The 15,956-nt window shown below is 36.4% G+C and overlaps 1 protein-coding gene and 1 pseudogene across 1 annotated transcript in view; both read right to left on the bottom strand.

Annotated features, from left to right (window-relative positions):
- Window positions 1–15,956, bottom strand: part of RNF115 (ring finger protein 115) — a 53,218-nt gene that overhangs the window by 29,177 nt on the left and 8,085 nt on the right. Inside the window, exons 2-3 of the mRNA XM_006212433.3 lie at window positions 7,367–7,425; window positions 4,059–4,116 (exon numbers count right to left, since the gene is read on the bottom strand). Of these exons, the coding sequence (XP_006212495.3) occupies window positions 4,059–4,116; window positions 7,367–7,425 (117 nt within the window). The remainder of the gene's footprint in view (window positions 1–4,058; window positions 4,117–7,366; window positions 7,426–15,956) is intronic.
- On the bottom strand, window positions 11,190–11,680 carry LOC140687981 (probable ribosome biogenesis protein RLP24 pseudogene; annotated as a pseudogene).

The raw sequence follows: 15,956 nt of genomic DNA, 5'->3' as shown, positions 1-15,956 counted from the left end.
TCCTGTGAATTACAGACATATGTTTTCAGTGAGTGCCCTTTTTATGATAAAACTCCTTTGTATGGAATAATAGCTCTATTACTAGTTTTTTATGTAACTTTTGTCATATGTAACTTATTTATTTCACCTTCTTCAGAGTAAGCTGTCAGGTATTTTTAGAGAAAATAAGCCTTGCTTTTGCCTAAAAAATATCTTTGAGCAAATAAGGTGAATATAAACTAAATTAATGTATTAAGGATAAGCAGATTAACTGCCAGTAAGACAACAGTTTTTGGCATTTTAAACACTGGTTTCATTGAGCAGTCTTCTTGGGTTTAATTTTTTTTTAATTAAGTATAGCTGATTTACAATGTTTCAGGTGTACAGAAAAGTGATTTGGTTGTACATATTTGTTTTTCAGATTCTTTCCCATTATCGGTTATTACAAGATACTGAACACAGTTCCCTGTGCTATACAGTAGGTCCTTATTGTTAATCTATTTTATATACAGTAGTATGCACAATATAGTATATTTTATGATTGTATCTGAAAACAGTTACGAAGCATGCATGTGAGAAATGGAAAGTGTTATGCAAAAATAAAAAGTGAAAATAAGGTAATGGGAATATGGAAGATTTTTCACTTTTAAAAAATCTTCTTAATGCTGTTATAATATCTTTCAGTATCTATGCCTCAGGACAAAATCTGAAAGGAAATGTATGAAGAAAGGGAACTCTTAGAATAGTGGGACTCCAGGTAATTCTTAATACCTTTTTTATTGCCATTATTATGCTGCATATGTACCAAAACTGATTTTATTTAAATAAATATGACTCAGACTGCTCAGAGCACACCACCCTCTTGCATACTTGGGAGTTCTTTTTCCAGGAAACCATCTGTCTTATTTTCTGCTAATGTGAGGCAGCAGCCACAGTCACTTCTGCACTGAAGTGAACTATTCAGGTAAGCTGAGACTTTCAGATCAGATGTCTCACTGGCACCAGGTCACGGTCAGAAGCTTTCAAGTAATCAGTGAAACCCTCAGGTAGCCATGGGCTCCATTCCCCAGGTTATCAACAGGGGAATGTCCTCTCTCTGCAAACTGCTAGCAACATTTTAGATTCACTCTCCACTGACCCTCACTCATTACTCATAGTTCGCATTTAACTGACAACCCTCCTCCATCCACATCCACTCTCCCTATCTCCCCACCCTAGACCTACTTGGGAAAAAAAATCCTGATTTTGTTAGAAATTTGGCTTGGACTAAGCCTCTTCTAATATATCTAGCTTTTAAGAAATTCAGCTATTAGTAAATGCTAATTATAGAAAATAACCTCTTCATTGTACAAGCAACTCTGGCTGAAGAAAAATAGAGCAAAACTGAGCATAAGCCTTTGATGAAATTATCAATTGAAAAATAAAAAAGGAAAACTGTTTTCATATATAATTTTCAATTGAAATTATCAATTGAAAAATAAAAAAGGAAAATTGTTTTCATATATAATTTTCTTCCTAAGTTTTTCCTCCAGGAAACAGGTATAAAACCTTAGAGTCTATGAATACTATCTTGATATACTTTTTTTCACCTCTTTGCTTATCTAAATTCTGCCTACTCTTTAAGGCTCCGGTACTTGAAGCCTTGTTTTACCTCTCCAATGAAGGAGTTTCACCTTCTCCATGAAGTCAATTAATAATTGCTAAAATTTATTAAGCACTAACTATATGCAGGCACACCAGCCTACATACCTGGTATTTATCAACTCACTTAATCCTCACAACAATCCTGTGAGGTAGGTATTGTACTTTCCCCAATTACCAAGGAGGAAACAGAGGCACATAGAAATTCTAAGTCATTTTGCCCAGGTTACATAGCCAGTAAGTAGTACACCCAGGATTTAAACTCAGGCAATCTGGTACCAGGCCTATCACCATGTCATCTGACCTCTTTTCCTAAAGACTTTAGTCTTCCCCAAAACTGCAACCCACTTAACATCTCTCTTCTACTGTATTTGTTACATACCCTCACAGTAAGTTTATCATACTCACTGTACACTCTTTGTTTTTTTATTTGTTTCATGTTTGCACCTGCTCTCCAACTAAATTGTAAGTTCCTTGCAGACAAGGCAACCAGGAGATTTGCTTCTTGCCCCTACTTCTAGCAGAGTCCTGGAAGTGCACTCAGTACCTACTTTCAGCTGCTTTTTTTAAATCCCTGGCAACTTCTAGAACACTATAAAGACAGGGTTTTTTTTTTCTTCTTCTATTTTTTAAGTGAAAAATATTGTTTAGAAAGGCGAAAACTGAAATATTCAGGCAACATGACAAGGAAAAACTGGGCATAATCGTGCCCTTGCTACAAAGCCTAAAGAACACAGACACAGGCTGTGACTCAGCAAAACTACTTTAACACCTGAAGGGTAACTCATGCAGTCAGTGTCAGATTTAGCGTCACTAAAGTTAGAAAACTGACTACATTTATTTATTTTTCTTCTTAATGCATCTCCTTCTGGTGAGTCATATCATAAAACTGACAGACCAATGTGTTTCCATTTCCTAAAAGAGAACTAACACTTAAGGAAAATCAGAGGAAGTTTCTTCTGCATATGCACAACCAGCAAGGGACAATCTGTGTTATCAGGAATAGCGCACACAGGGAAAAAAACACACTAAAATCAGAAAGGCTTCCAGCCTGGCAAGGGGAATAAATCTTAAGTAATGTTTTTCCATCCACCAAAATAAGAAAATAAAAATTGAAGTTCAAAGACATGATCTGTCTTGAAACACACTAATCAACCCATGTAACAAGGCAATTCAGAGTTAAGCAAAAAGCTTAATACTGGATATTAATAAGTACCACAGACCAGAAGTAAAAGAAAATTTCCTTTGATAAAACAGAACTGTTACCCAAACACTTCTTTAAGTTTTTTGACTATAACTCTAACAACATAAAAATCTTGAGAGCTACAGGTCTTAAAATAATTTTCAGAGGATAAAGGAGAAAAGCTTAGGGTTTTATGGGCTTCTTATTGAATACCAGTTTTCAAATACACTGCACATAGTTTTAATTTACACATAAATAAATACCAAAAAGTTTTGCTAGCTCTCTAGGCACTTGAACTATCTCTGAAAAAGGCTAATGTGATCCTGAAACATAAAGAAATTCTGATTAGGGGATTAAACTTTTTTTTTTATTTTAGCATCTGTTAGCTTTCCAGATCCAACCAAGTTGTGTGGCAATAGGAACAAAAAGCAAACCAGCGTTTTTGGTCAGCTGAGCTGGTCTGTCCCTTGTGGGCTATAGTCTCTAAATGATTATAAACAAAAAGTGCTAATGCCACTTAAAAGCGTAGACTTAAATTGTACACTTAAAAATGGTTAAAATGGTCCCCCCAAAAGGAGATTTTAAGTTAATGGATAAAATGAAAAAAGAAAATTACTCTGAGTTTAATATAAAATGGTATTCAAGGATGCAAATTAATGCCTTATTCTCAAATCCTAGTTAAGATCTTTTTTCCTCCAAAAATATGGACACTGCATTATATAAAGAGCTAGGAATTAACTGTAGGTACCACCCTGAGATGTGGAAGGCAAGTAAATATCTTATCCTCTATCTGGCCCCCTAATTTCAATTACATATACCAAATTACCATATTCATTAGAGATAATCTCTAGAAACCAGTACCTCTGCGTACAGTTGAAGGCTGAGCCTCACTGTGACTTCAACTACAACTCATCCTGGCCTGCTCTTTACTTGGCTGCCCCACCACTAAGAGTCTGTAACACTGTTATTTCAAAAACACGAGATTTTTATTCTCACACTATACACACAATAAAGAAGCAGAAAACAGAATTGAAAACACCACTAGGTTTAAAACAGCTCAGCTGTTTCCTAATCAAGGGTTTACTGAAAGCACCACACCAAAGCCCCACTACTGAAAACGAATCTTTCTAGGGCTACTTTGCCCATATTTTTCTTATACGTTCTGATGTTTTGCTGCACTGGGAAGTGAAAACCTGTCATGGTTTTAACACCCACCCACTACCTAAAGAATCCCTATAGCCAAAGGAAAACCTACCTCTGCAAAATGTGTTGATGTGCTATTGTCTATCCGGGTGCCACCACCACCTAAAAAACTGAAGAGAAAAAGCAGTGAGTAGTGATCCTACCCCAGGAATGAGCTTCCCTCCCAGAAGCTAAATATAGAATGGCACAATGAGAACAAAGCCCAATAAGGAAAAATAACTCATCCCAACAGGACGCCCACAAAGGCATGTGGGTTAATCTATGAAAAACATTATAACTACAAAACTAGGGACAAATCAAGTGAAAAGTTGAGGAAAGAGACCATCACAGAGAAAGAAGGACCCACAGCCAGCAATGCAGTTCAAATTTGACCTAGCAAAAGAAGAAAAACATTTATTCTCAGAGGTTAAGAAATAAAACAAGATTCTGAAAATAATCATTTCACTAAAAAACAAACAAACAAACAAACAAACATTCAATCACCAGATGAATACAGCAGTTGAGAGTACTGAGAATGATTAAACGTAGTAAGGCAAGGGGTCTGCCACCACATTTTGGTTAGCACATTGTAAAGGGCTCAGTAAGGATGTTTTCTTCTGCTGGTAGTTAGTCCCATCTTTGATTATCCTACCTACCCTTCAGGGCCCATCCTCCACTAGGTCTTTTTGAAATTCATCAAGCAAGGGTGACTACTCCACACCACTGCACCCTCTAACTTTGATTCTAAATTCAACCTTGTATTATAAATACCTAGAATTCGTCTTACCCACTTCTACTCCTTTCCCTCCTTTCATAAATGTAAATTTAGAGGGTAAAGACCGTATTTTATTAATACTATAAATATATGAAGAGTATTTATTATGTATCAGCCATTATACAGAGCAGTCATCACTTCTGAGAGCCCTGCAATGCCATATCCTATAGTGATAACTGGCAAATAAACGTTGAATTTTTATCACATGTGTAAACAGCAGAATAACTACCTATTCCCAAAGACTGGGAGGAAATATTAGATCCCACTGTCCCCGTACAATCTGCAAAGAAGAAACTGGCTAACACTTTGGTGAAAAGGGGATGGAAAGAATCACAAGAACTGCTGGATACCACTTTTACTTCAAGAGACACACTCAAAAGCACAAGCATGCACACACCTCAATGACATAAAGTCCACAAACTACTAGAAACAGTTTTCATTTTCAGAATTACAATACCAATCCAGGCACTGTGCTCAGCTCACTGAGGAAACAACCACACCCTGGTTAGTCTAGAACCAAAAATGAAAAAGCCAAGCTATGCCATTCTCTATGTCATTATACTCAGGCCTTATTCTCTACTTAGAAACCATGTAACAACTGTATTGGTTTCAGAAGTTAAAAACTCTTTTGCAAAAAGCACTTCAAACATAGACCAAGCCCAGAGTACCAGTACATCTATGCTAAATAAATGACTGTACTACCATTACGTATCCACTTCATTGCTCAAGCCTAGACAGGCCTCCAGGGTTCTTCCTGCCTTAACTACATAGTTTCAGGGATTCAAATATCCTTGGTAATTAATGCTATTAACTCTATCTTTTGGGGTTCTGCTCTCCCTGAAACTCCCTCAGCATTCCCTTTCCTTAAAATTTCTTTGTATTTTAAAAGAGAGAGAGTTAATCATAGAGAAGGGATAATAAGAACCACCACAATGTTCTGAGGAATGTACAAAGCTTGAGGCAACTTCCAAGATACCCCTCTAGATGTGTATTTTATTTTTATTTATTTACATTTGTGTATTTACAAGGACTTGCTCTCATTTTTACCGTCTACTACTTACCAGTGTAATTGCTAAGTACTCAAATCAGCAAATGTTCATGAACGTTACAGAAGGGAACACCATGCTACTTCTAAGACACTGATCCTACGGAAAAGATTTCCTCAACTATTTAAAATACTGACCTTTCAAAAGACATAATCTTTGCATTAGCGTATGTAACGAGAGCATCTGCCTTTGACTTACAAAGACACAAATAAAGAATTAAGTCAAATGAGAGCAGGATCCAGAGAATTCATAGTTCCCTGCTAGAAATGATTCATCCTGCAGTAAGTCACTAACCTCCTTTATAACCACACTTTGTACACAGGGCTAAAGAAACCAGGATTACTATTTTATTTTAACCAACATGCTCTTTATTTAACACATGCAGAGCATAACTTCTTAAAATAAGTATGTGATGCAATTATAATAGCACAAATAAAAAACTATCCCAAGTTAGCATGCCATCCACACAAAATTGCTAATTTTGCTATCATGCTAACCTTATAGGTTTAGAGTTTGTATTGTGTTATTTAAAACCAAGATTATTAGATGAACATTTAAGTGTTTGTACCAAACTAGATTCCATGCCATTTACTGCTCCAGAGCTCCCATTCATTTATACATATAATCACTGATTCCATTAATAACGTTAAACTAATTGTACATACTGTAAAATGCGTAGTTTTTCCTGGTTGTGGAAGAGAACTCCAACTCTATATTCTGCCAACAGCAACAGTAAAGGAATTATTTACTGCTTTTAAAATCCCTAGTCATTCCAAGATTAAAAGAAGTTTCAGGTAACATTCTTTCATCCAGTCAATACTTCAACTATCCAACCAATATTTAACCAGATAGCCACGAAAGAACAAGTGTTTTATTATGTTTACTCAAAAATGCTATCCTATCAATGCTCTTCTACTTTTTAAGTCTTTATAATTTATTCATGTTAACCAAGAAGTAGTATGTAATATTCTCACTTTCAGAAATATTTCCACTTTTTATAGGTTTTATACCATTAGTAAGAGCAGTAAGAGCCAATTCCAAGCATTACCAACACATTAATATTACAGTGGTAAGACAGCATAAGTTTGATCACAATAATCCTAACAAGAACAAAGGGCTTCCTCAAAGCAGAATAACTCAGCTTCCATGGCTAGAATAACCTGTTTATTGTCATAGATACTTTGTCAGAAGTTGCTCCCCAGCTCAACAAAGAGGTATAACAGCAATTTACCTTCAAGCAACTGAGCAGTCACTAAAAACCAACCAATAATCCAAGAGAACCCAAAGTCTCAGAAAATAAATGAAAACTTACCAGATTTACTCTGACATGGATACAGAGGTTTCCTAGGAATGCCACAGTGAGTCTCATCACACCCACTATCATACCACTTTCCAAATTTCCCCATTTTTCTTCCCCTTCGCTCTTGCCACTTTTCTTCTGTCTCTCTTAGCAGAGAGTGTAAGTTATAAATCAAATTCCTTTCTATTCATTTAGTCATTGTTGAGAGAAAACAATTTTGAAAACAGAATGCCTGGTTTACTCATGAGCTTGTACAATACCTGGAATCATCTGTCACTTCTTCAATAAAGCCTGATTCACATCTGGGACAAATATATTCCTATAAAAGAAAGGAAGAAAGAAATAAAAGTCTTTCAGTACAAAGCTAAGTGTGTAGTTTCAGGACAATTTGCAGTACACAAGCTGATGCTGTGAAACGTTGTATGTACTTGCTGAATCCCAGGATAGTTTTTTTCTGTTATGCTCTGACAAATAAAGAATTCCATGAGATGTCTGCAGAATGGCGTCATAAGTGGTTTCCATTAGAGCTGAAGGAAGAATGTCAAAGATTTCTTTTTTTAATTTGGATTTTTTAAAAAAAACAGAATGAATTCATTATCTAATTTTCTCTTCAAATCTAATGAAAAAGCTCTACTAAATATATCAGAGCAGTAAAATTCTAATATTGATGGGCACAGAAACTAATTTTTTTAAATTACGTACATACAAGAGAAACTAAATCATAGAATAAATCAATCTGTAGAGTAGGAATTTACAATAAAGTTTTACAATATTTCTAATCTATTTTGATTATCAATGGTTCCAAATAAAACTTAATATTCTTGGATGTTCCACAGAAACGTTAATTCAAATAACCAGAACAATTCCTTTAGATCAGCTTCTATTTCCTTCAGCATTATGAATCTTTCTTTTAAATAAATAATATTAAGCTTTGGGGCTGATAAGAAAGAATATACTTTAAAGACTGCCTTATCATAGCTTTAAAAAGTATAGTTTACCTATTGAAATAGATTTGGAAAGACATTTTCAACTATTTTCTTGCTCTCTGTATTTTCTAAACCTGAAAGTTTGTGTTATCAGAAGGTAACGGGGGGAGGATATAGCTCCAGTGGTAGAGTGCATGCTTAGCATGCAGGAGGTCCTGGGTTCAATCCCCAGCACCTCCATTAAAAAAAAAAAAAAAAAAAAAAAAGTAAGTAGACCTAGTTACCTCTCCTCTGCAAAAAAAAAAAAAAAAAGAAAGAAAGAAAGAAACAGAAGGTAACCTAGGCTCTATTTGCCTACTCAAAGACAGAATGGTAGCTCTAACATTCAAATGCTTTCTTAAAAGAGATATAAAGAACAAAAGACCAATCCCTTCTATCAAGGAGATTAGTTTTATGAGGAGACAATCAATGCAAGAAACAGTAAAATTTAATAAAATAATTCATTTAATCAACGTATACTGAGAATATAAACAAATGCCAAAGTTTGTCTGAAGGAATCAGGGGAGGCTTTGTCTGAAACAGAGACTTAAAATATTATTCTGTTTGCTCAATAAAAAAGGAAATTATGGGTTAAAGATCATAATAATAGAATACAGCATGTATGGAGGTTGGAGGGATACAGTATGATGAGATAGGAAGGCTAAAACGAGAGTGTGGAAAACTTCAGACTATCATGAACTTTACCCTGTGGATTAGAAGCTCTCAACTTTTTTTCTCCACCACACACATGAAGGATGAGAAACACCCATAATGGGCATACTGTGAACTACTCCAGAAATGAAACAATCTGAAGACCATATAAATCCCTAAGCCCCTCCTCCTACTCCTCATCCCCCATCCTTCCAGGTAGCAGTGACTCTGTCCCTTTCTCTCCCACTAAGAAAGTTTATCTGAAACCAAATGAGATTGTCTTTAGAAGGCTAACCTTAAATGTATTCTAATGTCTAAAATTAAAAAGGAAAAAGAATTAATTACAAAATGTTATGATTTGTCACTATCACAGTGCCTGGCCCTCCTCTTTCTGTTCTCTTCCTCTCTTGCTCATTCTCATTGCTTTAAATATCCCTTATATGGAACAACTCCCAAATGGGTATCTCCAACCCAGGCCATTCTTCTGAACTCCAGTCTCATTTAACCTCATATGTATTCTCTCTGATGCACTTTCTCTCTCTTACACACACACACACACACGCCCCCATCAAGAGATGGCATACCAGATTTGCTCATACTGGAAAACCAGAAGTCATTCCTGACACCTCCCTCTCTGTTATCTTCCACATTCAACCATCAAATTCTGGCACTCCTATCTCGAACACATTTCTCAAACCTACTCCTTGCCCCACTGCCAAATTATCTTAACCCAAGCCAGCACTGGCTCTAGACACTGAATAACTTCCCTCTTAGGTGTTGTCCTGCTTCTCCGCTAGCCTTTTCCTATCTGTTCTGCATATTGAAGTCAGAACGATCTTTTTTATAACATAAAATGGACCAAATCATTTCCCATCTTAAAACCTTTCAACTATTTCCAAAAACATTTAGAATAAAATCAAATTCTTCAACATGACTTACAAGGCCCCAATTCAGCTGGTCTCTGTTCAACTCCTATGAGGCTACCCTCTTGCTCCCTTAGTGAATTCCAGCCACAAGGGCCTTCTTTCAAGTCTTCTAACTCATCAAGCTCATCCCTGCCTCCAAGCTTCCATACATATTGCTCCTACAACTAAACCACTATTCCCCTAAGTTTCTGCATGACAAGAGACTTCTAACCCTTTAGGTCTCCATTCTAATGTCATGTCAGAAAGTCCCACTTTTATCACCCAATCTGAACTGGTTTCCTCTTATTATTTTCTTCTACAGCTCCCTCTTGTTCCTTTGTAGTACTTATCGCAATTTGTAATTGTCTGTTTGTTCAATGTCTTTTTAATGTCTGTCACCAGACAGTAAGCTCTAAGTTTCATAATGGCAGGATCCAAGTCAGTTTTGTTTACCACAATATCCCTAGGACAGACAGGTATTCAATATATATTTACTGAATAAACAAACATGAAATTACTTGCCACACACCTCACAACCAGCAGCCAAAGCACCAGAACCAAATACAATCAGAGAACGGGTAGAGTGAAAGTAGAGAACTAAAAGAGCTAGAAGCTAAAGAAGTTGTGGCTGCTCCTGGGATAGTGAAGCCTGAGATTTCAGAGGCAGAACTGTTCTGAATGATCACAAAGTCCAAGCAAGATACAGCTTTGGGAGTAGCTGGCTAACGTGGAGCAGGGGTGAAGGTTAAAGATAGGAACAGGACACTTTAGAGATATAAACCAAATGATAGAAGTACTATAGAGTTCTTCCTGTTGCTAGGTACTCCTTCCATTCTAGCACAATTGAATGTTTCTATTTTGATTAAAGGGAAGAGAACCAAAACTTTTTCCATGAATTTCCATGCTTTGTGAACTACTTTTCTTTTTAAACTGAGGTATTGGGAATTGAACCCAGGACCTTGCGCATGCTAAGCATGCACTCTACCACTGAGCTATACCCACCTCCCTCTCTGTGAACTACTCTTGATAATAGTAGCTTATTTTAGAACAAACAAACCTCTCAGCCATAGACTATCCCTTCTAATCAACATTACAGGAAACAGAATTTTTTAGAATTCACAAACTCACCATTCTCTAATTATCAAAATAAAAAATGCATAATTGTCTTTTACATACATCAGTAGTCTGATCTCAGAACAAAGGTCTGGTCTGAGAAAACCATTCCCTTAGAAATCTGAAAACCCCAAAATAACATTCTGAAGGTATTATAGTTCCAGCTACACCAAGGGTGCCACCCCTTTACTCGAAAGACTCAAAAATTAAATCAATTGCTTCAAACTAATCTGGAGACAGGATGTTGAGTGAGAGTGGAGATGGATGAAGTATACTGGCTATGAGTTGATAATTACTGAAGCTGGGTACATGTGAGTTTCTCATACTATTCCACTTTTCGTTTTTCCTTTCATTTGAGTGACTTTGTGTAAAAAAACAAATCAATAATTTAGAAGCTCTAAGTCTCCAAAAGAGATTGCAGAAATTAACGGTTACGGGTAGTAAGAGTCTTAAGAAACATCCTCCATGTCCACATCCTCTTGTAATTTCTGTACCATTTTGTCTTCCAGCTGCTTTCCTTTGCCTGCAAGAGGGGCACAGATAAGACGGATGTTTTGCTTGACTTCTTTGATGTCCTGAACTTTCTGTAGTTCTTTGTTTTTCTTCAACTTGTTCATTATAAATTTAGCTTGGCGTTTCGTTTGATCTCTTCAACTCTCTTCACTGCATCAGTAGTTTTACTCCATAGCTCTCGCTGGTATTTGACAGGTTCATTTCTATGTTTTTCTAATTCAAATGACTTATCTACTGTGAATTCTTCACCAGCTACTTTCCAGAATGCTTTAGTCCATCTGACCTTGACAGGATTACACTTCTTTTTGAAGTTTTTGTGACATTTGGATTTACAGGATCTGAACACCTTGCAGTCATTGCAGATGATCATCACATCACGGCCTGGGTAGATGGGCCCCGAACAGAAATAACGCTTCTCAATCCTCATGCTGAACATGCGTGGGTCCCTGCTAGCCGAACCTATTCTCTCTACTTTCGACATGTTTGAAATTTTCCATGAAGAAGTTTTTTTGTTTTAAGTTACATCAGTCTGAGAAACACAGGTCAGGAGAATGTTAACCAAACTATGTACTGAACTGTGATCCAAATTAAAAGTAGATTAGAAACCATCTATTACATTAGAAAATTACGGGAAAGGGGTACTTAGATTTATGAAGCACCTATGACACGCCTGACACTGTTGCTATTCCTCTTAACCACTCTGTAAGGAGAAAATTGTTACTTTTATTTCATAGATAAGAGTGTGAAGCAAGTTTTAAGTAAGAAGTTGCCTGTGGCAGATTTGATTTTCCAAGGATGGCCACAACAAAATCTCCCAACCCATGTGCTCTTCTGCCCTCCACTCCACCCTCTTTGAATTGGGGGCGGGGGGGTGGGGGGGCTGTAATTTCTTTACCTGAAAAATACTGGGTCAATTCCAGACAAAGCCCTTAACTTCATAACTGCTTCTGCTTAATGACTCTTAGAGCCTGAGCAATCACAAAAGTCTAGGCTATTCTGCTGGGCAAAGACCACGCAGCAGAGCACTTGAGACATCAGACAAGGGCTGCACTGTAAGAGGGAAAAACTACCTTGAAGGTCCATCCCAACAGAGCCTTCAGATGGCTCCCTCTCCAGGTGTCTGAACGTAAACGCATGATCCCAAGTGAGAAGTGCCAGGCTGAACTCTGCAAACCCACAGAAACATGAAAAATAATAAAGTATTGTTTTAAGCCACTAAATTTTGATGTGATTTTTTAAGGCAGTAACAGAAAACCAGAACATTGCCCAAGGGATGAACAAGAGATTTGAATTTTGGTCTTTCTTGAATTCACAACTGTGTATTCTTTTCATTACACTATGTTGATTGAAAATAATTATCCTTTTAGACAAAGGAACAGAACTGTAATTTGCTGAGGACTGAATGGAAAAGTTTATGGTAAGGCCAAATGAGGCCTCGGGAAATTCAGCAGCCATTCAGCCATCTCCCTCTCTTACAGGGGAGCGTGACCCTGATGAACACACTCCAGAGTCCGAGACCTTCACTCTTACAAGCTCAGAAATCTAACTTAGCACCTAGAGAAGAACTGTCTCTTAGAGGAAAATTCACATAAAACCAAATTCAGAGGCCATATATATAAAACTTAGAATGCCAAATTAATTGCAGTGGAAGAGTTATCAACTGACCCGTGTACTTTTTACTATTCAGCACAGTCTTTCTCAGTAAGTAAATCTACCTGATTTGGGGCAGGGGTCAGGTGGTGCAAAACCAAGGAAATATGAATTAGGTGTCTGTTACATGTCTGGCACTATGGATCTCTCTCTCTGCTTAAATATTAATCCATCAAACTTTACACCCATCCCTCCCCCCAAATATTGTCAATGTATACAGTCCCTACAGTCACTAAGTCTTACAAAAAAAAATTTTCATTAGGTCATTTCTATCACCCTATCTATAAAAGAGAACCATAACAAGCCTAAGTTACTTACCCAGAACCACTGAAACAGGGACCCAGTTGTTTCCCCATAAGGTCTGAAATGTTTATTGTATACAACTCTAGTGAAGATACTCAGTAGCAGGTATACTTGAATAAATTGTTTCAGATGTTCTACTGCCTGTTTCATCTAAAAATACCCACAAGCAGAAACATTTTTCACTAGTAACAGTCTGAATCAGAGACAACTTCCTAAGTACAGCTTAGTCCTGCCGCTTACCCAGGTAGAAGAACAGTACAGGAGGACATAAAGCACTTGGAATACAAAAGAGAAAGGGAAAAGATAGTTTTAATGTATTTTGTTTTCCTTCTTATATTTCAAGGGGTTAATTATCACAAAATATGAAGTCTTGGTAGAACAATGACCTACAAGCCAGGAACTATTTATATTAAGTCCCACACTGTGAAATCTACATACCCATGAACTTTAAGCGAATTTGTATCCAATATTTATTCAGAATATGAAATATCATATAAAGACTTACTATTTATTTCCTAATTCCACAGCTTTGCTCTTCTTCACTATCAACGTTGAAATCTAATCTAAAATAGAAGCCTACTTTCTATGTCGTTTGACAGAGTCAAAAATCTAAGATCACAATATTAAGTCAGTCACGTCCTACTGTTCACATTCTTTTTGAGTATCAGAGGCAAAATGGTTCAGAAACTCCTAATTAGAAGGATTATGAACACAAACTGTTTGAAACACATCATAGCTCCTAGGCTAGAACACACCACATCCTGAATTTCATACCAACTCACATCTCTAACATTAAAGATACCACTTTTTTCTTGGGACTTTTCACATACTCCCCTATTATCCCTTTTCAAGCCAGGTTACACTGTCCCCCTTTTCAAAAGCATCAAATGAACTCCAAAAGAAAGAGAAAAGAGAATTTCTGAGTTCTGTTCCCAATTCGACCATTACTTTCGTGGTCTTTGGGAAGACCTGTTTCTCCGTCAGTAAAACTAGAGCACAAATGCTGTCCTCATTTACTTGTCTCCCCTAATTCTCCTTCGGGAAAACAAGAAGTCTCACACATTCAGTTCTTATTTTGAGGTTAAGTACTTAAGATTAGGATATTTAGAGAAGTTTGCTCTAAGTGCCTTACTTCCCTAAGTGTGATTTTATTAGAACATATACTTTGTACATGATTTCAGTGACTTTTAATCCCATGTTATTTTTCTTTCCCCATCAAGCATGCTTTTCTTTCTGCACAACGCTTAGAATGTAGAGTTTAGAATATATATATGCTGAATGAATGAATGTCATCAGTTTATGTAAAAAGATAAAAACTTCCCCCAAACTATGATGTACACAACAGAGCTAAAGGAGAACTTTCAGGATCATTTACCATTTTATATCTATGCCACTGCATTGTGCCCCTTCCTGCTGCCTTTAGTGTAAGCAAGCAAAGAACACTGTAACTAAATCTTTTCTGGATATATTGACTTATTCTCTGATAATTCTTGTAGTCTTTTTTTTTTTTCCTTAGAAAACGTGGCTTCTTGTCCATCTGATCAAGCTTACATCAAGTAACACTTTGTCTTGTGACCTGATTTTCTGCCTTGTCACACAATGAGCTAAAGAAGGTTGGTTGATTATACATTGCTGTTTGGAGTCCCTGATAATGTCAGTGTTCAGTCAGGGCCTGGAATGAAGGAACAGAATGATGAAGATTGTGAATGTTACTATTCTTAGGGAGTGAGACCATCATAATGGCAGTTTTATAGGCCTGGAACTGAATCACAGCTCTCCAAACAGTATTTAAATTGTATAGGTATCTTTGTTATAACACTAAAACTATGGCTTAATGGGTTTTTTTTTTTTGGTTTGTTTGTTTGTTTGTTTGTTTTAATTGATTTTCTTCCTGATTAACAGCCAGGGGGACAATTGCTTAATATTTCTTGAGTTCAGAGAATTAATTTATACTCAGGAACAGAAAACAGACATACTTCTGGAACCCTTTTATAGCACTAGAGTTGCAGGATAAGCTAGACCCATGTTACACTGCTAACCTTATTAAAACCCTTGGGAACTCTTGAATCTGCTCAGCTAATACTTACTGTACATTAAAACAGAATGCTGCTAGTGGGGAACAGTTCTCAGAGCTTTCAGAGAAGCTGTTCCAGATCATAATCCTCAACTTGGCTCGAATAAAATTTTCCACTTCTAAAAATAAGTAAATAAGTAAAAATGCTAGTATAATAGTAAAACAAGTCTCCCTAATTGAATCAGCACCTACACTTGGTACAGAATAATAAACCAACAATTTTTTTGATTAGTAAAATAATGCCGAAAAATTTAGGGAATTAAACACTTTCAGGATTCTTACTTGTTAGTATTACTTCCAACCACTTTTTTAAACTAAAACATGCAAATTAAGAATAGCAGTGAAAGCTAATTTGCCTTTTACATGTTATTAAACAAAAAGTAAGCTTACCGTTGCAAACAGTTTTCACACTATATCAGTAATCAAAATAACAGTAATTTTTTTTCAAATCAATAGACTTAAGGTACAGAATTTCCATTCCTCAACCTAACTTGTCTTAGCTAGGAACACTAATGCCTCTAAACATTCAGCAATGACCATATTACAAGATCAGAGCCTAATAACTGGCTCTATAAAATAAAATCAATGACTCAACAGCTTAGTAAGTTTATTTGAGAACAAAGTACCTCTTAAATTACAGGAGATTCACTAGAAGCAGCTAAGTTCCACTCAACAA

Source organism: Vicugna pacos, chromosome 21 (genome assembly GCF_048564905.1).
Source record: "Vicugna pacos chromosome 21, VicPac4, whole genome shotgun sequence".
NCBI lineage: Eukaryota > Metazoa > Chordata > Mammalia > Artiodactyla > Camelidae > Vicugna > Vicugna pacos.
The sequence above is the reverse complement of the archived record's forward strand: the minus strand, read 5'-3'. Positions and strand labels throughout refer to the sequence as shown.